The sequence below is a fragment of the Drosophila subpulchrella genome, chromosome 3R (assembly GCF_014743375.2).
Source record: "Drosophila subpulchrella strain 33 F10 #4 breed RU33 chromosome 3R, RU_Dsub_v1.1 Primary Assembly, whole genome shotgun sequence".
Classification (NCBI taxonomy): Eukaryota; Metazoa; Arthropoda; class Insecta; order Diptera; family Drosophilidae; genus Drosophila; species Drosophila subpulchrella.
Genome location: NC_050609.1, coordinates 10,886,396 through 10,909,593, shown reverse-complemented (window position 1 = coordinate 10,909,593; position 23,198 = coordinate 10,886,396). Strand labels below are relative to the sequence as shown.

Genomic DNA, 23,198 nt, shown 5'->3' with positions numbered 1-23,198 from the left:
CAGAAATGCAAAACAAGCGAGTGCATAGAATAATTGAAATTTTCAATGCTGCAACTTGAGGCAGCAGACCAAAATGTATCGATGAACACTTGTACCTTAAGGCTCTTTAGGAGGAAAATGTCAACATAAAGAAATATAAAACTTTGAGCACCATGAAAGTACGAAAAATCCTATTGGGGATAAAATAATATACTTATATAACTTCAATTGTTTGTGTGAATATGAAACCCTCAGCTTTTTCTTTACATTTAACAATGTTCTTTAAAGCGCTAGGTGTACTTTATTAAGGGTGGTTTGATAAATACCTTTCAAATCCATTCGAATAAATATTCTAATGTATTTAACTTGTAGAGTCAAAAATAAGAAATTACTTTAAAAGTAGTATGATCTTTATGATAATTCGAGGCTTGATCTATCAATACCTTGAAATTTAAGAAAGTATGTACAACTGTGTTTTAACCATGATTTAAAAAACTTGAGGTGTATATAACTACGAGTAGTTCGATTACATATTTTCCAATGCGTTCACATAAATCTTATTGTAATTGTAGAGATAGAATACATATTTTAAAAAAAATAAGATAATATCCAAAAATTTGTGTGATCTTTATGATATTTTGTTGCTTGTTCTACCAAGATAATCTTCCGCTAATGTGGACTGATCAGCAGATCAGTCAGTCAATCAACTAGTCAATCAGTCAGTCAATCAGTCAGTCAGAGTCATCACATCAGCCAACAACTAAGACTAACCACCATTTTCGCCCACCGAACCCCTCACCAATTTCATTCTCGAGAAGTTTTTTACCAACCGATGCGAATTTTCCCATACTTTTGATTGTGTTTTGCATCGTGTACATCCATGTGCGATTTTCCCCGATTTGAGTGTGAGTGTGTGCCAGTGTGTCGCTATTTTGTATGTGCATGTATTTGATTTCTTGATTTCACTTCGTTTTATGCGCACATTTTTATGCATAAATTCTGACATTTGTTTGCTCTTTGGTTCCCCTTCACGTTTTTATGTCACCCAAAAAAAAAAAACGAAACGAAAGAAAATAAGAGAAGCAGCTACGAATTCGAATATGTTCAATCATACCAAACTTTTTTCAGATTTTTGATTTTGTATCCCCATCATCACCACCACCACTACCACCACAACTACAACAACAACAACAACAACCAGTACAAGCACCAACAACAACATCAACAACAACAAGAACCTCATCGACGGCGTCAATTGCGACGATGGCTGCCATAAATACGGTAAGTACGCGACATCGACCACCATAAACTAAATAAAAAGTAAATCAAAGCCAGCAGAAAAAACAATTATGGGTCCCAAAAAAAATAATAAAACCACAATTGAGAGCAATCAATCATCGGAATACATTATTTATGGCACATGCCGTTGCATTAATATTTACTCCCCAGCAATTTGTAACTGACATGTCCAAACAGTGTTCATTTCCGAACCATTGAGTAAGTAGTTATAAAACTAACTACTTTAACAGTTAGGAAAGTTCCTAAATTGGTTACGATTTTCTTGAATATTTATGACCTTAAATAAGTTATTAGTCTGCAAACTTTGTAATAGGCAATTGTCTGCAGTGTCACCTTTTCCATTTTATGAAATTTAAGATAGTACAGTTGAAAGAAAACCATTTTGTTGGTGGTTTCAAATTAAATATCGCAAAATCAAGAGAAAATAGACCATAAGATATATTTTTTTATAGTTAAATCATCATAAATTCTGGTTAGGTGTAGGCTTGAATTAATTGTTTTCCGAATTTACAAATAGTATACAAAATATCAAAAATTCATACTTATAAAATCTTTTCTCTGCGTGTGACATCCATAAATTTCCATAATTACCACACTTGCGTTGACAATAATGTTAATGTCATAAAACGTTTAAAAACCCATTTTTTAAATGATTAAACTTGTGATATTACGCATACGGCATGTTGAACGCCAGCTGATACCCGTGTCGTTGAAGGCCTAATCATAAGCAAAATTGAAAATTGAAAAACACAGGCAAGCGGACAGATTGCGTGCCATATGACCGAGTTACCCGATGATGAATCTGTTGTTGATGATGACGACGGCGGCTTTTTCTCAGCCCTTCGGCGAACATGTGTTTCACCTCATTTTACTAATAAGTAGGAGGAGCAGAGAAAAGCCCGATGACAAATTGCCGGCCAGCATATTCAATTTTACGCTGACATCATCTTGAAATTTTCATTAACATATCGGCAGAATGGTCGAACCAGCCAGACCTTGCCAATTTCCAATCTGGCCATCAAAACTGGTCCAAGTCTGGCTGCAGTGGAAATATGATTTTGGCAGCACAAAACTTTTCCTGCAACACGGCCATCGCGTTCATTCAACATTTTTTGTTTGCTAGCCTTCCTTTTTATTGGGGATGGGTTGCTTTTTTGTGGAGTGACATTGACATTTGATTGACACATGAATCACGCCGTAAAAATATGCCCACCCATCCGAAGAGTTCAGCAGAATGGGGTGTACATAATCCCCCGTTTACACCTCTCACCTTTCGTTTTTGACAGACATGGGGATTTTCTAGCAGACGACGCTTATAAATCTTTTCGCTTGTGTAGGATAGCAAACATATAATTACTTCATACCCGCATTGATTTAGCGTGAGCATAATTTATGAATCCGTTTGATTTTGGAGATATACCCAGCTGTAAAGGAATTTTACCTTATTTTGAAATTGAAGAATTTCCCAGAAATCAACTTGTTTTTCATTACTCTATGCATTTCAAAGCAGCGACAAGGTTATCACAACAACTGATAAACATAAATCTAATTTACTTCTTCTAATAGCCCCTGCCCATATATATCTCATAGCCCACTGGCATATTTAAATAAACAAATTGTTTTGCGGAGAACATTAATGCGGGGGCGTGCCACTTGTGGCTCCTTTTCCAGTTCATTTCAGTTCATTGAGGGAACTTTTTCGTTTTGGCTAGCAGTGTTTTTTTTTCGCCACAACTTAAACAATAATAAAATTGCTGTTTATTTATTTTACGTGAAATTTTATGCCTCCGAAACGAATTTATGCCAGTGTCTTCGTCTGGTTTTTTCGCATTCACTACACAGGAACTGTGTTTTTGTGTTTTTATTCAATTGCGGTCAGCGTCGCAGGCACTTTTGGATTTTTATGCCCTGGTGTTTTATTTATTTTTATTCGCGTTTTGTTTTGTGGTTATGGCCAATTGCAGGCCACATTAATTGGGCATCGGTTGCGGTTTATAAAGCATTAATTGCCCCATCTAACAACGGACTCCCCCGGCGACCCAAAATTCCCCGCCCAGCCTCTCTAGCCAATTTATGAGTGCACTTTTATTGCATTTAAATTAATATATGTCGGTGGGCTGCCAAGTATATGAGGCAAATAAATGACGGACTAAAATACACCATTGTTTTACAAGTGCCAAATGCGACGAGGAACACACTGAGACAAAAAATGTAAACGATATTTTAAAGAATTTGAATTAATTATTATGGTTATCTAGGAAATTATTGCTAAATATAAAAATAAAACACTTTTCTTACCAAGAGACATTTTAGTAAACTTTTTTAATAAAATCAAAATTTTAGTTGAAACTACTGCCAATTGTGGCAAATTTTTTCTGAGTGATCTGACATATTGGCCACACGGCGTATGCTCGACGTGCTTCCGTGCTTACTGCCCTCAGGGGGCGTGGCACAGTAGTAGTCGGACTTGAAGTGAAATGCATTTAAATTCAATTAATTATGCGAGGCGTCGTCCATTAGGCGACAGTTGCTGTGAATTATCAATAATAATCTCGACTAATCTCGCCTGACAGCCATCATGGCTGTGTGGCTGTCCTGCCTTTTGGCAGCGTTTTCGGGTGCCTCCATCTCGAACCCCCCCTTTATAGTAGAGCCCCAAAGCACACACGGTACCCAATGAATTATCATCAGCCATTGAGATGCCTGATGTTCTGCATTTCGCACTTACCGCCCGCAGGTACCAAAGAGCATCCACCTGCCATTGACAACTCTCAGCAGCGCGCCGCGCGTGTTGATGTGCAGCGCATCCGTGGGCACCGAAGGATCCGTGACTCTGCAACTGCGGGATGCGAACGCCTTGGAGGCAGCGGCCACAAAAGCAGCATCATCCGCATCAGCATCAGCATCAGCATCAGCGGCAGTCTCATCCACTACGTCACCGAATGGCGCGGCAAGTGCGCCAGCGTCGACGCTAGAGAATGCGCTGAACATCGGCTATCCGGATCCGGAAATGTTGGCAGATGTCTTGGGCACCATTCAGACAGCCTGTAAGTAAACTATACCGTATATGCATACAATGTTGTCCACCCGGCAGTTCTAAAAGTCATTTGCGCTTAAATCTCTAAATGGACTTTTGCCATTTAGAACATTGTTAATTTTTGACAAAACCTATACGAAATGTTTCAAATCGACAAAGTTATATTGTTATTTTATACATATTAGACATAATTTGTTTATAATGAAACATCTTGCAACATTTTTAAGAACTATCCTTTTAAAAGGATATAGCACTAATATTACTCATCAGCCAGCACTTTAATAGATTTAAAATTGTTCTTTCAAAACATTAAGAACCCAAAATGTTTTTCATCATATTAGTTGTTTATTAGAATAAATTAGATAATTTGGGTACATTAGCACATGGCTTATGAAAAAACAATGACAACAAGATTGCAAAGTTTAAGTAAGGTTTCCTTACCATCTTATCTTAGTAAGGTAAGTCAGTCTAAAAAAAATGGAATACTTCATGTAGGGGGTTCGAACTAGTTCCAAGTGATAAAATACTCGGTTAAAAAATACATAGAACTGCAGGGTACCCCCTTTAAAAACATCCCTTTGGCGGCCTATCTCACCAATCTTCTTGATTTTTCAGCTCTTAAGAACAACAACTCAATCACAACAGCAACTTCAAGCAATAGCTCAGCCAAGTCGGCGGGCAGCAATCATCTAGCGAACCCCAACAAGATAACCATAACCAGGCGCAGTGTCCAGTCGGTCAGCACCTCGACGAACACGAGCATTGTGAGCAGCAGCAACAAGACCAACACCAGCTATATCAAGAACTGCTTGATTCGCAGTAGCAGCTGCAGCAACACGGTCACCAATGTCACCACATTGGCGCAGATTATGAGCAACAGCAGCACGAGCAGCGCGGCCAGTTTACTCAATCAGCACAATAACAATAGCAACTGCAGCAACAGCAGCAACTTCAGTACCGCCTCCTCGGTGGGCAGCAGCATCAGTGTCGGCAGCAACAGCAGCAGCAGCAGCAGCAGCAACTGCAGCAACGGCAGCAACAGCAACAGCAACGACAGCAACAGCAGCAGCGGCGGTGGACACAGTTTGAGCTTCAAGAGCACCGGACGTCATGTTCCCGCTGGGGGATTAGGCTCATCGGGGGCATCCACAAATGGTAGCGGTAGCGTTGGCGGTATCGACATCATAAGCGTCGAGGCGCCGCGCAAGAATCGCCCCAAATTATCCTCGCCAACGCGTCACGGACCGCAGCAGTGTCAGGTGCGTAAGCCTAATATATATCCCCCTCTATATAATATATATCCCGCGGTCTAATCGCCAATTTATCGCCGCTCATTCTGAGCCATCATGCCAACATGCCGTACAGACAGTCGTGCAATATTTATAAACAGACATTAAGGTCGTCTCGTTCGAGTGGCAGGTGAAACGCGGACGGTTCTATAAAGTGCCTTTCGCTTTTGCCCACCACATCTGCAGCCCCTTCTGTTCGTTAAAGTACACCCAACTGCCACTTGGAACTAATAGTATAGCCTTAGTCTGGTGTGTTTATACACGGCGCTAATTGAGCGCAGCATTGATAAATCGGTAACTGGGAAGACCATCAAAGGGTAGAGAGCGTTTCTACACAATTCTTCAAGCAAATTACTTGCACTGAGGAAAAGTTCCTAACTATTATCACTTTAAAGAATTTTTTTCGAATTTGATTTGACCTTGTTGCCGAAAATATTTCTGGGATATAGGATAATAGAATTCTATCGAAATACTCTAACTGAAATCGAAAATACTAAAAAGTGAAACCAGCAAAAAGCCTGATGATGATCTTTAAATCATGATATAAGCCTATGACTTCCAAATAACAAAATATGTTAGAAATTGTAATTATTGATAATCAGTTTTAATTAAGCTTTCTGTATAATATATGACCTTCTTTTTAAGACATATATTTAATAATGCTTTTCTTTAGGAAATCTACACTCCATTGGCTTGTTTTAAAACTGCCTTGTTCATTTCTACAATTTCGTAGCTCTCGATATCAAAAGTTAAATATTGATTTTAGATTGCTTTTTAGCCGTGTGAACATTTCCACAAGAAAAACTCGCTCACTAAGTTATCGAAAAACAGGGGCATTCAACACGTCTCGACGTCTGTCAATAAAACTGACAGCCGCTCAAAGTGCTGGGGGCATCAAGTCCTCGTTCCTTTTTTTCTGTTTTTTTCTACATCGGTAAAGTACATTTTATGACACGTTTTACGATACTGCGGATGTCGAGAGGAAATGTTTGGTCAGCGGTGGCAACGGGGAATTCCAACTTCACTCCTGCTGCAGGCAATCAAAATATACACACATGTTCCTGCGGATAGTTTGGGGTATGAATTTGGCCTAGCTTTTGGTTTCGGAATTCCTTGGTCGTAATTAGCATGCGGTGTGCGGTGGCCGAAGGGGAAAAAAACCAGCACCAACATAACGTATACGCAATGTGGCTCATTAAAATGTTCGAACGGCGAGCGACGGCCGCAGCGCTTTCAATTATCTAGAGGGCAGCCGACAGCCAGTGCTAATTACATTTCTCCTACGTTCTTCACCCGGACTTTTTATAGATTTGTTGCAAGATCTTTGGAAATGCCTCGGCGCTGGCCAAGCACAAACTGACGCACAGCGACGAGCGGAAATACATCTGTGCGCTCTGCTCGAAGGCATTCAAGCGGCAAGATCACTTGTAAGTAAATGAGGCGCACTAGCCAGTGATCTGTTGATCTGTTGATCTTTTAAGCCATCCAACCACTGAGTCACTGAATCACCCACCCTTTCTCCGCCCCCCTCCCCCATAGAAACGGACACATGATGACCCATCGGAATAAGAAGCCTTACGAGTGTAAGGCGGATGGTTGTGGCAAATCCTACTGCGATGCCAGATCCCTAAGGCGCCACTCGGAAAACCACCATGCCAACGGAGCAGCCACGCCCACCACCAGCCAATCGCTGTCGCCCACCGCCAGTACGAGCAGCAGTAGTGGCGCAGGGGTGGCCACCAGCTCCCTGAGTCTCTCGCCGGCCACGGCCAGCGGGGATGCCAGCTCCCCGGACGGAGCCACCTGCATTCGCACCTACATTTCCACGGGCAGCTCGGTGGTGGACGCGGCCACTGGGATCGCCCTGTCGGAGGAGCAGATCAAGGCCATGAACCTGCCCATCAAGACGGGCGTGACCCTGCTGTCGCCCACCACTTCGACCTCCTCGAATGCCTCCTCCACGGCCTCGTCCGCCAGCTCTTCGCTTTCCTCAGCGGGATCGGGGTCGGTGTCGGGATCGGGCTCCGGATCGATTTCGGTACCAGTTTCCATGGCCCCCTCACCATCGAGTGGCTCTTTAATAGCCGCCAGCTCACCCACCATCACCATGAGTGATGGCATGAATCTCGAGGGCGAGGGCCTGACCCGCGAGCAGTTGGATCTCATCAGCAAGATTATGCAGCAAACGAAGCAGACTAGTGCCCAGGTCACCGTCTCCTCACCCACCAGTGTCAGCTCCTACAAGATCAACACCAACTCGTCGCCATCGCAGAACAGACCGCGCACCTGGAACATGCAACTGGTAGGGGTAAAATATATACATAGAACTCATTTAAAATCATATAATATAATCTCGCATTCTCTACAGCTAAATAGTGCCCAGAATGTGACCGTCACCGTGGAGGACAACTCAGAGCTCGCGCCTCCCTCCTCCAACTCACCCGTGGAGGTCAAGGAGGAGGAGCTGAGCCCACAGATGGTGAGCAACATGAATCCCCACCTGCTCAACATCGTCAAGCTCGACAAGCCGGTCGAGTGCAATCTATGTCACCGCAAGTTCAAAAACATACCCGCCCTCAATGGGCACATGCGTCTGCATGGCGGCTACTACAAGAAGGATCCGGAAACGAAGCGCAGCGAGAAGAAAGACTCCAGTGGTCCACCGCTGCAGACGGCGAGCATTGGGGTGCGAGCCCTTATAGAGGAGAAGATCATAAGCAAGCGGAAGGATATGACTAAGGTGGGTAAAAAAGGATTAAGATAAAGTTAAATGATATTTAATGGGTTGGTTTCTCAAATGAACGGAGCTTTACTTGCCCATTATGAAACACATCTCCGATTTACACAAAACAAAATTAATAAGATAGGATTATCATTTTGATGAAATTCAGTATCAATTCCATTTAGATATGGGGCGTATCAGTTGGATACGTTTGCCATTTTAGTTTTTGCTCTCTTTTCCTATTTTGGAAAGTGTCTAGCATAGCTGTCTGTAGTTTAAGGCCCTATCTCGCACTTGTCTCTCTTTTTCGACTTCAGAGAATTTTTTAAGGGCAGGAAATCCCAGAAATGATACTTCACAAAGATCCTTACGTGCCCTTTTTTTTTGTGTAGGGCTCCTTTGTGGTTCCGGCACCACCGCACAGCAGTGGCACCACCACCACCCTGCGTCGATCGATCAGCGACCTGGAGAGCTTCCTCAACCCGAAGACGAGCACCAGCAGTCACACCCAGACAATGACCACCAGTACGGGCACCACCACAGCTGTTCTCCCAGCGGCCACGACCATCAAGAGCAGCAGTGGACTCAGTATCCAGCAGATTGGCCTGCCCCAGAGCATCGAAATCTTCAGCGGAGGTCAGAAGCAGGCGAAGACCCTGAATCTGGGGACTGGTACCAACACGATAACCATAACCACCAACAATGTACCCACCACCACGACGATGAGTGCTCTGACTGCTTTGAAGGCCGGAGGCACCATCAGTGGCATTTCCACGGCCACCAACACGGATCCCAAGGATTCCACCCTGATCGAGCTGCTCAAGCGGGGCACTCGCATTGCGGTCACCTCGAAGAAGGCTCAATCCCAGGGCCAAACGGACTCGGGTATAATGATGACCTCCAGTGGAAGCAGCGGTGCGGTTACCGAGTTGACCACCATTGGTGGAACGGGCAGTGTGCAGACGGTTGGTCGGCAGATCATCACCAACAACAATCGCACAGTGATCATACCCTCCGATGTCCAGGTGGTGTCCACCAAAAGCAAGCTGAGCACTTTGAGTAGTCTGGTCAAGGGCCACATCACCAGTAGTGGCACTTGCTCCTCCGGAAACCTTTCGCTGGCCGATGGAACGCCACTCTCGCTGACCATTGCTCCCAATCAAGAGGTCTCTGGTGGAGGCGGAGGAGGAGCTGGAGAAAGTGGAAGTGTGATCACAAGCGGAGGTGGCGGAGTCTACACGGTGACCTACACCAGCGATGGCAGTGATCTCTTCGATGATGCCGAGGTGTATAGCGTTTCGGACACCGAGATGCTCCTCCAGACGGTGGACTCCATGGAGCTGCTCAACGACGAGGAGATCAAGAGCGAACATTCCGAGGACTTTGCCATGCTGAGCGAAGCTGGCGACAGTGCGCACACCCAGCTGGTCAAACTGGAGCCGGAAAGTGGGCAAGCCAACTCTCGATCTGGAAACGGATCCATTTCCGGTACGAATACCACGCCGTTGCCCACCTTCCAGCAATTCCATTCCAAGGAGCTGATCATGCAGAACAGTTCGCAGATCCAGGCGATAGCCAGCATGCGAGGAAGTGGAAATGGAACTGGTGTCCTGGCCTCGCCGCTCCACTCGCCCCTGGCCTATCCAACACCCCCCTCGAGTCACGAGAATATGGCCCAGAGTTCGCCGTTTATCGAGGATGCAGCTGCCCAGTTTGTGGATGCCAGCAACACCTTCTTCGGCGACAAGACGGACTTCTCGCACATTTACTTCAAGACGGATGAGGGCGAAGCCACCATTGAGCAGCTGAATGAGCACGACAACGAGAAGATCCTCAAACTGAAGTCGGTGCTGGAGGAGAGCAGTTTCGATCCCTCCATCAAGGTGGAGGATCTACTGAATGGCACGGACGATGACACCGAGTGTGATCTGCGGGAGTTTGCGGAGACGAACCTGTCGTTCCTGGACGAGGATCAGGAGTTCCTCAACGACTCGCGGAATGCCACCTCTCCGCTCTCCGAGTCCTTCTTCACCAGCGGCATTGGCTCTGCGGAGGATGTGAAGCAGGTGCTGAGGGAAGTTCTGCCCGATGAGAATATGCAGCTCCAGTTGAGCAGTGAGCAGCAGGGCGAGAACATCATCGATCTCTATTATCTGCCCGGCTTGGGCCTGCAGTCCCAGATGATGCCCAATTCGGAGGACCCCCTGCTCTCCTCTTCACCTAGGGAATTTGGCCAGCAAAGGCAGCAGATGGCTCTGCAGCAACCGCTGGAGCAGGCACTTCAGGGCAACATTATCTACCAGCAGCCGCAGCAGCAAGAGCAGCAGCAACAGGAGTCACAACAACAACAGCAACATCAGCAGCAGCAACAGCAATCGCAGCAGGAGCAACCACAACAACAGCAACATCAGCAATTGCTGCTGCCCCAGCAACCACTCAATCAAACGGAATCCCTGCCAGCGGTGGGTCAGCAGCAGGGTGACTTCATGTTGCCCCTGGTGGGTGGCCATGGATTCACTCAAGTCACCAGCCAAACCCAGTACATGGACACAAGCCAGGGGTCAGGGGTCATGGGAATGCAGCCTCTAAACAGCCTGCTCCAACCACTGCTTTATGGTGGTGGGGCAACCTCTTCCAATGGCAACGCCTCAGCCGGGGGCAATGAACCCGCTCTGCTCACCACGGATTGCCAAATGAATGCCAATCAAGGCCAACTCGATGCGGGCCTGCTGTTTGCCTGTGGCAATACGACAACAACCATGGCGAACAAGTCCCTGCCCGGTCTCCTGCAGAACCCTCCGCCTAGTATGACCAATCTACAGCCGCTGTCAAACCAAACCAATTCCATACTGAAGCGCCGCCTGCGCTCCAATGCCCCCCAGGAGACGCACAAGTTCTCCAAGTTCCACACCCTGTCACCGCATCGATCCAAGCTGCGCAAGCCATCCCGCACCCACTATACGCCCGCACCCATCCTGAATCCGGATCGCAAGGGCACCGGGCTGTACAGCAATGTACGCAAGCAATTGGGTCAGGGTCTGTTCGACGCCTTCGACGATGACTTCGGGGACTCGGTGGGCCTGGTGGACTTCTCCGATGAGTCCAAGGTTAATTTGGGTTCGACCTATCAGGCGCAGATACCCAGCTGCCGGCCATTTGATGAGGCATCGAGGGACCCGCCGGTCGCCGAGCTGATGTGGAATCCAGAGGTGCAGGAGGATGACAAGATCCTGATGCGCTACATTGATCTCAGCAAGTCGTCGGCCGTGCCCATGGGCAGTCATTCCGAGGAGGTGGCGCTCCAAACGCTGCTCAAGGCCCAAGGTAACTCGGCAGCGGCGGTGCTCAGCCTACTGCAAACGCAATCCGGCGCCTTCCAGATGAAGTGGACCGCCTACGAGCTGGAGCAGTTCTTGCGAGGATTGGAGAAGCACGGCAAGGACTTTGGCAAGATTGCCAGTGAGGTAAGTTGTCCTAACTCAGAAAAACTGTGAACGAAAAATGCGAACCCTAAGTAATCTGGATTTAAGTAATCGTGTTCTCACTTATTCAAGAAGAAACGCTCTTGAAATCAAGACAAAAGTGCTCTTAAGAACGTTTTTTAAGATGAATCGGTAATGATATAGCCAAGATTAATTTATCTTTATTTAAGAATTCTACTTCTCACTTATTCGAAAAGAAACATAATTGAAATCAAGACGAAAGTACTCTCTAGTTTTTTTTTGAGATAAAACGATCTTGAAATAGAGAGGAAAGTAGTTTGATCTTGGTTTTCAAAACTTCATCTCTTGAACGGTTAGTATGTATACTAATGATGTTACTCACTTATCGCAGCTGCAGACAAAATCCTCCGGCGATTGTGTGCAAATGTACTACTTCTGGAAGAAGCTGTGCGTGGACTACAAGGTGTCGCACTTGAAGATGGAGCCCGTGGTCGTCATTACTCCGGCTGTGGAGAAGCCCTACGTCTGCGAGATCGCCGATTGCTCAGCGGTAAGTTGTAGCTATAAAATGCAGCAGTAGCATGTCCCCTCGACCCCGAGCACGTAATGCAGCTAACCCACCGAACCTTACCTCACCCAACTTTCTTCCGTGTACATAACGCTCGAAAATCAAACCAAAATCTTTCCAATCCCCGCCTGCGCCGACTGTAGAGCTTCAGTTCGAAAGCAGCGCTGCACGGCCATGTCCGCATACACGCTTATGGCCGCAGTGCCAGCAGCAACACCAACAACAGCAGCAGCACCAGCAGCGGCAACATGCAACATGCCACGGCAAATAGTGCCAATTCCACCAGCAGCAGCAGCAGCAGCAACACCAATAGCAACTACGCATGCGCAACACTAACCAACAGCAGCAGCAACAGCAATTGCAATAACCCAACCAGCAATGCCACGCCAGCAGCAGCAGCAGCACAAGCCAGCAACATGGGTCAAAACGGCAGCAATTGCAATACCAATCCAAATGCAACGACAGCAACATCGTCTGCGCTTTCGGCCACACCCAAATTGGAAACGGGCATGGGCAACAATACTCTGCCAATTGCCAAGGAGGGCGAGTTCCCCTGCAAGGTGTGCGGCAAGTAAGATTCCCCCAAAGCAATTTCCACCAAATGCATAGAAAACCAAAAACACGTGAAAATCGTATGAAATTCGAGAATCCGCAAGCGATTTGAGTGCCCGTAAAATTGACTTGAGTTGAGATCGTAAACGCACGCTGTACCGTATAATAACTTGTGTATCGTATGCCGTATACGAGTTCTTGGTTAATAGATCTTGAGTTTACTGTACTTGTATTGTTTTAAAAAGCTATTCAGTTATCATCGATTGTTCGATCTTGAGTTTACTTATCGCTACCCTATTTCTACTTTTTTCTATACTTTGAGTTTCGAGTAGATACATACATAATGTGTGTGAATCTTCAGTTCCTTTCGTATGTAAGTTTTCGACTACTATGCCATTTAGTTAGTGTTTTCGTCAAGCGATATTAACTGTTGTTATTGTTGTTGTATTGTATTGTTCCATGATGCGAATACCCCAATATCAAATCAAACCAAAATCAAATAACGAATACAATCAATAAATCGAAATTGCAATTTTAAAGCGAAGAGTCACAGCTCGCAAATAGACGTAACCGTAACTGATATCATCTCCACAAGTCCACACGAACAGCTCGCTGGCAAAATGCTCGGTAAGTAGGAGACTTTCGTTTTCCGTTCCCACCTTTCGGTTAATTTCGATATCCCTCTTCCGTTCTCACACTCCATTCACTTGGTCTCTGTTCTCTCATTTCGTGTAATATTGTAATTTATCTGCGATAAACTTACTCACAGCTCTAAATGCCCCTGCATTTAATAACTTTTGTAAATATTTAAAATTAACAACCTATCCAAATCCTTCATTTGTATATTGGAACAGCTGGCCTCTAATGTGATCAAAATTGTATGTGTTTCTGAGTCTAATCTATCAGAAAAAAGCAATAAATATTTAAACCATTTTGTAAAAAACGTATAAATGATCAAAAGCATTGATCAAAAGATTAAAACAAAGCAAAAAAAGGATATTCCCTTTAGAGGTATTCACGAATCCAGAAAAAACACCATTATAACACGGGAATCACAACCCGAGAACGGCTGTAACATTCAAGAGCACAAACTCAATTCTTCCGTTCTTTAAGTATATACATATATGTATTTAATCACTAATTTATTTGTTCTTTTTTTTAAACTTCTAAACATAAACTTTCTATTTTCCATAGTTATTTGTAACAACAAAAGCAAATTTTTACTCCACACAAGGCTAAGTAAGAAGAAGTGAACAGAAAATCGAAAAGCAATCCAAGCTAAAGTCTACTTCGTATCTCTGCATGTCTCTTTGACCAGCTATACCTATGCATGTGCTATACAATATGTACTCTATGTGCTTCATTTTGTCTAAATGTCCATTTAATCCGCCTAGTCTGCATTCTAGTTGGTAGTGATCGAATTCAAGGCTCCAGATCGTTGTGTTCTCATGGTGCCCTGTCTTCTGTTCTTTTCTTACGCCAGGGTCTTCAATAAGGTGAAGAGTCGCAGTGCGCACATGAAGACGCACCGCGTCCAGGAACCGGATCAAAAACACCAGCTGAACCATCAGGCTGGACCATCAGGATTGACCACCGTCGCCTCATCAACCATCACCGCCCCTTCGTAGGGACCGATCGAGGAGGATTGATCGATGTGGATAAGGAATCAATAAGGCGTATATAGCAAACAAACAAAAATCGATTGACAATCGCATTAAGCAAGCAGCAAGCATTGTTTACCACTGTTAGAATTTATGCTTAGACGAATTTGAGTCTAAAAATCAATGTCACGTGTACGTAGTAGTTAAAGGCATTTCTTCACTAGGTCTATCTCTATCTCTATACTTCTCTCTACCAATCACTTCTCTATCTATACCCTAAGTAGGAAATCACTGCGACTCGCTCTAGTTTGTAAGTCTAGCCAAAGATTGGTAAAAAGTTCAAATTGAATTGTTATTGACTATTGTAGGCAAGTGCAATATTTATGTTGAAGTAATATGAAATTCGAATATGTAAATGTATACCTACCGTTTTTTATAGTAGGCGTTTATTCTGCTCGACTCGACTGTAGATGTACTCTAAAACTATACTACAACTACGGCTAAAGCTAAGGCGAAATCCCGATCTATGATAAAATACTAGTGCATAATTACTGTTAACTACAAGTTTTTCTACTCAAATACTCGTACATAGTTGCAACACACTACACTGATACTTTACTAGGGCGATAAATGTCTAGGGCGTAAGAGAATCTCTATATATACATATATATATACTTGATATATAATTACATGCCTAGGTGTACGATGTATGCGATATATGATTGTTGTTCTAGTTCTAACGACGCAAGTCAGCAACTCCGAGTAGTTGAAGTTTTACTTAGATTGTACTTACCTACCTACAAACCTAAACTATTAAACTATGGCTCAGAAACCGAAAGCCCAAGAGAAAATCTAGTGAAATCAAGTGATATTGAGTGAGATCAAAAACGATTTTAGCTAAACGTGAACAAAATTCAATGCACACCAATGTAAATGGAAGTTGAGAAAAGTTTTAACTTTACTTTTAACGCAAAGTTGTAGGTTGTAAGACACTGTAAATATGAGTCTAGCAAAGTAGCCGATAAGGAAGGATATCTTTCAAATTTCTCCAAAACGCATAAAAGACATTAATCTATTTATAATTCTAGAATCCCTTGCCCCTGACCGACCCCCACCCTCCCAAAAAAAAAAAACAACAAAAAAACAAGAAACACAGACAACGAGGGTTCAAACTCTGAACTTTGAACCCCAAGAAACACACACACACACACTCTCAGTGCAGTTTTATATAGGCCTAGGATATATATAGTAATTATATACAAGCATATATTAAATTAAATGGTACAACAGTAAATCTGCCAAAAATTTGAACAACAACAAGAATCACACGTTTTCCATTTGGACAGTGAGCTAATGTACTACAACAAATTGATGAATTGATTCAACGTTTTTGAGGCCAATGCCGGGTGGTATGTTATTGACAATGGCGTAACTTAATCTAGTTTAATGTAAACCAATACATGCAGGGCTAAAAGCAAAACCGAAACCTAATTAAATACTCACGTTTAGTCTAATACCTTCAGCCCCTTTCCACTCGCCATCCCCCCCCCCCCGCAGATCCGGACAGAAATTTGGAAGATGGGAACTATTAGCGATTCTTATGGTTGTATTCGCCAGCTGTGTGCATGTGACCTTTTCTCATCGTACAACACAGAACACTACGAATCAGGTGCTGTAAATACAAAATAAAGTAAAGAAGAGAGAGATATACAAATCACCCCGACGTAGAAAACTTCTATCAACCTGCTGTTCCATTTCCCCGGACTTGGGTTCGCAATAGCATTAGTAATCATAAAATAGTCATAGATTTAGTTGACGGACAACATAATTCTTGCATATTTTCGGTGTTATATACAATAAGCGTAAGCAGATATACATTAAAAGCAAATACAGCTACAGCAGCCCACCATAAAACACCTTCGATAACTGTTTGTTGTGGGCCCTCAGAGCCGTTTAAAGACTTTCTCGCGTACAAATACCTACAAACCCGAACACCTATCATCTTCCCATCTGTAATGGCCATCCTTTGTTGTGTGCATTTTCTCTACAAGTCTTCCGTTTCCATTTCCGTTTCCGCCTGATTTCGTCCAACTGTACTGTTCGATTCTGTTCTATGCTCAAATGCCTTCAAGCGTATATAAGTCTTAAGTATTATTAAATAAAGTATCCACAAATGAGTGTTTATCCTTAAGTAAGTGTTCAAATCTAGGCTAACGCTAGTTTAAGTTGACATGTGTGTGCACTTTGTTGCTTTTCAAAAAAGTTTCCTAAAGACAAAATACGGTTAAATGTAATTTTAGGCTTCTGCTCGAATGTCTAGTCAAATGCAGTAGTTATTTTATCGCCTAATTTATTTATATTTTATTTTAAGTTTTATTTACTGTGCCAAAATGTTTATCGTTTACCAATTAAATGATTTTAACTGTTTCATTTTTCATATGGACTTCTTTAGTTTTTATTTTCCTAGATAAACGAGTGACAAAAATAGTAAAGGACAATCTGTGACATTGAGTACTACTTCCCTATACGTTACCATGCGATAATTTCCGAAATCATCTGCGAGGACTCAGCGTCAGCGTTTCCTCCCCACTCACTTTATTCGAAAACTCTGCGTTGTGATTGTTCATTAAGCGAATGTAAAGATAAACTGTATTTATGCAATACAAATACGTATTTTAGAATAATCTGTACATAGATGGTGGCCCACGCGGCCCCAGCTTCCTCAAAAGCCAAACTAATTCTAGCTCAAACGTCGAATTCACTCGAATCATCAGTATATACAATTTGCATTCCAATTCCAAAAGAAACTATATAGTTGCATGAGTGGTTTACTTCTTCTCAGCATCTGTTTGCAATATTTTGTAAATCGTACAGATATACACATACTACCATAAATGTCATACCGAATGAGGGAAAACCGAATATTAAATTTAGCAAACGCAACAGAATTACTTCGAAATACAATACAAAACCTTTTGAAATTGAAAACGATTGATAATAGCTATTAGACATATCAATTTTATTTAACACGAATTGAGAGATCCATTCAAAAATCAATATATATATATATATATGTATACATAGTCCGTACACCTCAGTGTACACCAGTGCATTATTGCATTCCTGTTTAGCCAGTAAGTGGACATTTTAAGCGTCATCGTAGTATTTACAGGATCTTCTGTGAGGCACCTCTTTCGAATCTTTGCGCTAAATGCGAAATCTCAGAGTATTTAGACTGACGAGTAAAAAAACAATACGAAATTATGAGATATTATTCTGGACAAATTTATTCCGAAAACCCTTCGCTTCTGTGCCAAACAACAAGAATCTTGCGAGACAAACTTTACCGCTCAGTATTATCGAAATGTCCGACCTCCGGAAAACTGAGGAATGCGGTCGGGCGGCTCGGATCCGCTATGATTAAGTACCATATACAAAGAACTACACAAATCTACGATGTAAGTTTTAACTGTAATATGCAAAGAAAAACTTTTATAAAGAAGCAAACTGTTACTTTATGGCATTTAGTTGAGATGCTGTAACCTCTTGTTGATCGTAAATTGTACGTAGCATGTAATAACAATTTAACTCGCAGACACCTACACTCGAATACAGCATGGAAAAAATATAAATGTATTTATACAGTGCTAATATTAATATTCTGATATGAACGAATATTTTATGGTACATCTATATATGTACATAATAAGAGTAAATGTAAACTTAAATGTTTTCATGGTTGTAAACTGATGATCAAAAATAGATTTAAAGAATTTTACATGCTTTCATTTAACGCAGAATCACTTCGACCTTGCTTTACACTTTTTGGTACCTAATAATATTTAATACTAACGTCACATATAATGCATTTCTTTCAACGAAAACAGACACGTCTCCTTCGTTAAAACATCATTCATTGTTTTTACCAGACTTACAATCTCACAAACGATGCAATGGATAAGCGAAATATTTTCTGAACATCACACACTTTGATAAGAAATGATCAACGTAAAGGATATTAAAAAAAAAATCATGAATATTCCCTCCAAATAATTTTTTAAAAATTACATATTTGCTAAAAGTCAAATCTCTGATAACTGTAATGAAAGACGACAGTGGGAGTAATGGTTCTTAGGGACTTTAGCATACTGAGAAGGGAAAACTGTCTATAATGGAGAAATACTGTATTTAGCATGATGTTACCAGTTACATTTAACGTAATTACAATTACAATGATTATTGTGTATTGCATGTGTATGTGAAGTGTATGTAATTACAAGTAAACTTTAAAAACAAAACAAAACAAAAGTGGAAAGAGAAACTATGGCACACATTTGCCATTTAATAGTAGTCAATTCTTCAAAACGCATTAGGTTAAGTGTGAGGACAGCATGATGATATATGGACACTATTTTCTAAACGTATTACAACAATAATTTATGAATTTGTTGGTAATTTTATACATATATATACACAGTTACTTTTGTTAGCTAGCAAAACGACAACGACAACTTAGGTAGCGACGAGGTAGATAAACTTTATGAATGTTGTACCCAAAGCCCACGCCCCGGACACCCGCGAGAGCACACTGTACAGGCACGAACCTCACGGCGGGACGGGTTCCGGGAGTCTAGATCCCGGAGCATGTCCTCGCGCATCCTACCAAGCTAGTTAGGTCCGCGTCCCTTATAACACGATTTTCCTCATAGACACTCTACACACTCCACACACTCCACACTCACTGATTACAATCTCTGTTGGATCTGTTGTACTCTGCCATTTTTGGTGTGATATTCTATTGGTTGTGGCGGTTATTTTTAAGCCGCTTTACACATTGTTGCATTTCTACTAATCGTAACTGGCCTAAACTGGGTCGGAAAATGACGAAAAATAAATACAGAAATATAAAAAAGATGAATAATTATATATAACTTATTCAATTTCCTGTTGTTGTTTTGGTTGTACATGCGCAATGGTTTTTTAACTCGTTTTGACTAACTGTAACTAATTGCCAAACTTTGTTAACTATTTTAGTCCATACATACGTACATACATACTTTTAGGTTTAAGCACTTGTAATTTAATCAAACTTGATTTGAGCAAATTTAATGAAAATGAACTAAACTTACAAAAACACAAAAAGAAAATAAAGTGGTGGTCGTAACTAACCAAAAATTGTTTTATTTATCTTTTTGAGTCGAGGTAAAGCTTACTTTCTAAACTAAGTTACTAGAATATTCAAAAAACATTTGAATCTTGGTGTCACAGAAACAAAGAATTTGGGAGACAATTTAAAACTAGCCTAAACATGGGCTTTAAGAAAAACTCTATAGATTCTATACAACATAAGACTTAGTTTTTTCTTTGGTTTTCAAACTAGCCGCCGAAAATTGTGGTCACCCCAAAAAATTTGTATTTTGTTTGGAACTAGCATATGGATTGGCTGAATTGTTTCCATCTTTGCTTCAGAATTTTGCTTTGGGGCTTGGGTTTCAAAAATTCAAGCGAAAATATTATAATTTTAATTAAATTTTAATTTATGGCAACATAAAATGGTTTCAGCTGTTTTCAAGCTAAAAGAGGACTTGCTGCCAGCACTGAGGACAACAAATGGCAACGGAACAGCTGTCCCGCACGAAAAATATCGATAGAATCCATGCTGAAATCGATTTTTTCAGCGTGAGCGTTTGGTATATTTTTGGTATATTCGGAAAAACAAAAATGGTATAAAATGTATTTTTCTTAGAGCCGGACGGAATAGTTGATCGGACTGCTGCAGGACGGGATCAGGATTCGGAGACGGATTTGGCGAGGATAACACGCAACCATGAGCTTGCCCAGCGCCAGCAGCCACGCCCACGCTGCGTCGCCCGTCTACAGTAACAGCACTAGCAACAACAACAACAACAAATCGTCGGCGGGCAATAAAAAGTCGTCCTCGAAAAACGATTTGCTACGCTGCGCCGTCGGCCTTCTGCTAAAGCAGAAAAACTACGTGGTTAGTAATGGATCCCCAGATATCCTTCTCCTGAGAGTACTATATCATTCAAATTCATTTAATCCCCCAGAGCAACGAGAGATTTCGCCGCTCGGATTTCCTGCTGCTGCAAAATAAACAGCAGTTCGCTGTAAACAAAATGCTGGACACGGATTTGCACGGTGGGAATAGCTTCACCTACTCGAATGTCCAGGTGATCACCAACAACCAGCACACGGTGGATCAGCAGTTTGGACGCTTCTCGACATTCGTGGAGGCCCAGGCGGAGCCGCTGCGTCTGGAAATGAAGCGCTTCTACGGGCCGATGTTGTGCCACTTTTATCTGGATCTGCTCAAGGCCCGCGAACCTCGGGGAGCTGTGGAGTTGCTACGGAAGTATGCCCACTTGGTGGCCCCCGTAGATATGTACGATGCACCACCGCCCACCAAGATTAACGGCTGCTCCACCACGACCAATGAGTCCACCTTTAACATACGCTTCGCTCGGGAAGCCCAAGACACTGGGGACACGGAGCTGGACTACTTCATGCGCCTGGTGCAAACCCTAAGTGGCTACACACGGCTGGAGGCAGCCGAGTCGGATGAAACAGTGGCTCACTTTCGCTCCTCCAAGTACGAACTGCATACCACAGCCCAAGTGGTGGAGCGGATATGCAGCTATCTCCAGCGAAGGGGCCATGTTTTGATCATGAACCTGCTTTACACCTGGGTGCATGTTCACATCGTGGAGAACGAACAGCGCGCCTTTAGTGAGGATCACCTGCTTGGCTTGACGGATGATTTGGAAGGTGAGGAAGCGGAGGATGATGTGGTATCCAAACCAACAGCATCCCTCAATACCCGCGGAGACATTAAGCCGGGAAAATCCTTGACTGAGAAGACCAACCGAAAACGACCCGCTGAGGAGCCAAACATTAAGCTAGAAACAGACATAAAGCAGGAGATCGATGCGGATGAATCTGCGGAGCCCAGCAAATCACAACTGAGTATAGACGCCTGCTTGGACAACCTCAAATCAGCCACTGAACAGATACTCAAGGCCCAGGTGGAGCTGCCACGATTTCTCAGGATCAGCGAACGTTCTCGTGGTCTCACCTCCGCCCACCTAGATCCCAGTGAGTGCCACCTGTTAGCCGGCTTCGACAACTCTGCCGTGCAACTATGGCAGCTTAACCAAAACAGCTGCCGCGGCAGGAGCTTCTACAGACGCTATCCGCAATCGAAATGCCCCTGGGAGCTGAACAACTGCGTGAATCAGGAGGAGGAGATGGAATCGGATGAGGAGGAAGGCAGTGACGACGATGTCAAGTGCTCTGAAGAGGAGCGAAGGGAACGCAGCAGGGCGCGACATTGCAAATATGCTGACAACTCATAGTAAGCTTAAAGCAAGCTAGTTAATACTCTTACTAAATACCGTTTTCTTTTTTAGCAACGAATACGGCGGATTGCAGCTGCGAGGTCACACGCGAGGCGTCACCGACGTGCGCTTCTCCGCCCACTACCCACTAATGTACAGTGTGTCCAAGGACGCCACCATGCGGTGCTGGCGAGCGCACAACCTGCACTGCGCCGCCATTTACAGAAGTCACAACTACCCGATCTGGTGCCTGGACGAGAGTCCAGTAGGCCAATACGTGGTTACGGGCTCCAAGGACCTGAGTGCACGCCTCTGGTCCCTGGAGAAGGAGCATGCGCTTATCATATATGCCGGACATACGCAGGACGTTGAGGTGGGTCAAGTGAAGTAGAAAATATGAAAATATTAATATCGTTGAAGGTGCAATTATTTAAAAATTAATTTAAAATAATCCGCAGTGCGTTGCCTTCCACCCAAATGGCAATTACATAGCCACTGGTTCGGCAGATCACTCAGTGCGCCTGTGGTGCGCCACCAGCGGTAAACTGATGCGAGTCTTTGCGGACTGCCGTCAGGCGGTGACCCAGCTGGCCTTCAGCCCGGATGGAAAGATGTTGGCCGCAGCCGGTGAGGAGACCAAGGTGCGGATCTTTGACCTGGCCGCCGGAGCCCAGCTGGCTGAGCTCAAGGATCACTCGGCGAGCATTAGTTCTCTGTCCTGGAGCACGCATGACCGGCATTTGGCCACAGCCTGCACCGATGGCACCCTGCGGTTGTGGGATATCAAGAAACTATCGCCCATGGGGTATGTTGTTCATGATAATAAATCATAGGAATTAATAGTTATTCTAAATTTTGGTTATTCCTCAGCGACAACAGTAGTACTGGAAGCTCTTCTTCAGCTACAACGAATCGTGTGCTAACTCTCAATAGTTCCTGCCAGCGTTTGGTCGAAGTTTTCTACGGGCGCAGCAAGACACTTCACTGCATCGGCACCTGAATGAGACGGATGAAACAGCAGACCGAATGAATTTTCACTTTCTGATGGTTTATGTTTGAAAATAATTTATTTGTAATAATTCTGTATAATATTACTGTTACTACCGTGTGAAACAACTCGTTTGCCTGTCTTTACCATTCTCTATATATAATTATCTCTCTTTTTAACAATCCGTGATGTCTTCAAACAAGAGTGATCTTTGATAGCTTCGAGGTTTTGTTTCCGTTAGCTTACTAGTGGAATAAAACGATTTTGATTACAGTGTAATGCCTTTACCTGCATCGCTTACTGGTCACAGCAAAAGAAGCTTTTGAAAATGCGGATATGACGTAGATTTAATGACTTATTTTATA

At 43.2% G+C, this 23,198-nt stretch overlaps 2 protein-coding genes across 10 annotated transcripts in view; both read left to right on the top strand.

The window, feature by feature from the left end:
• The window catches only part of LOC119545713 (mucin-5AC), a 35,558-nt gene extending 15,900 nt beyond the window's left edge, over positions 1-19,658 (top strand). For 3 of the 9 annotated variants that reach the window (XM_037851515.1, XM_037851516.1, XM_037851517.1), the window contains exons 3-12: positions 1,108-1,260; positions 4,016-4,325; positions 4,931-5,574; positions 6,913-7,031; positions 7,144-7,912; positions 7,973-8,344; positions 8,719-11,790; positions 12,161-12,319; positions 12,481-12,908; positions 14,373-19,393. In XM_037851515.1, coding sequence (XP_037707443.1) covers positions 1,243-1,260; positions 4,016-4,325; positions 4,931-5,574; positions 6,913-7,031; positions 7,144-7,912; positions 7,973-8,344; positions 8,719-11,790; positions 12,161-12,319; positions 12,481-12,908; positions 14,373-14,517 — 6,036 coding nt within the window. In that variant the 5' untranslated portion in view covers positions 1,108-1,242 and the 3' untranslated portion in view covers positions 14,518-19,393. Of the gene's footprint in view, positions 1-1,107; positions 1,261-4,015; positions 4,326-4,930; positions 5,575-6,912; positions 7,032-7,143; positions 7,913-7,972; positions 8,345-8,718; positions 11,791-12,160; positions 12,320-12,480; positions 12,909-13,429; positions 13,517-14,372 lie in introns of all 9 variants that reach the window. The other 6 variants (XR_005219126.1, XM_037851522.1, XM_037851521.1 and 3 more) reach the window with 6 other exon arrangements.
• Positions 19,659-20,216: 558 nt separating this feature from the next.
• Positions 20,217-23,112, top strand: LOC119549451 (TAF5-like RNA polymerase II p300/CBP-associated factor-associated factor 65 kDa subunit 5L). Its single transcript, XM_037857550.1, has 5 exons — positions 20,217-20,488; positions 20,559-21,862; positions 21,918-22,218; positions 22,304-22,650; positions 22,716-23,112. The coding sequence occupies exons 1-5, from the start codon at positions 20,318-20,320 to the stop codon at positions 22,843-22,845; spliced, it is 2,253 nt and encodes a 750-aa protein (XP_037713478.1). The 5' UTR covers positions 20,217-20,317; the 3' UTR covers positions 22,846-23,112.
• Positions 23,113-23,198: the final 86 nt, after the last annotated feature.

What these genes read in the sequence shown, in the direction of transcription:
- LOC119549451 (XM_037857550.1), top strand. Translation starts at nt 20,318, where the DNA reads ATGAGCTTGCCCAGCGCCAGCAGCCACGCCCACGCTGCGTCGCCCGTC. An exon ending in GACATACGCAGGACGTTGAG is followed by an intron (nt 22,219 to 22,303) that starts GTGGGTCAAGTG and finishes AATAATCCGCAG; the next exon opens with TGCGTTGCCTTCCACCCAAA. An exon ending in AAGAAACTATCGCCCATGGG is followed by an intron (nt 22,651 to 22,715) that starts GTATGTTGTTCA and finishes GTTATTCCTCAG; the next exon opens with CGACAACAGTAGTACTGGAA.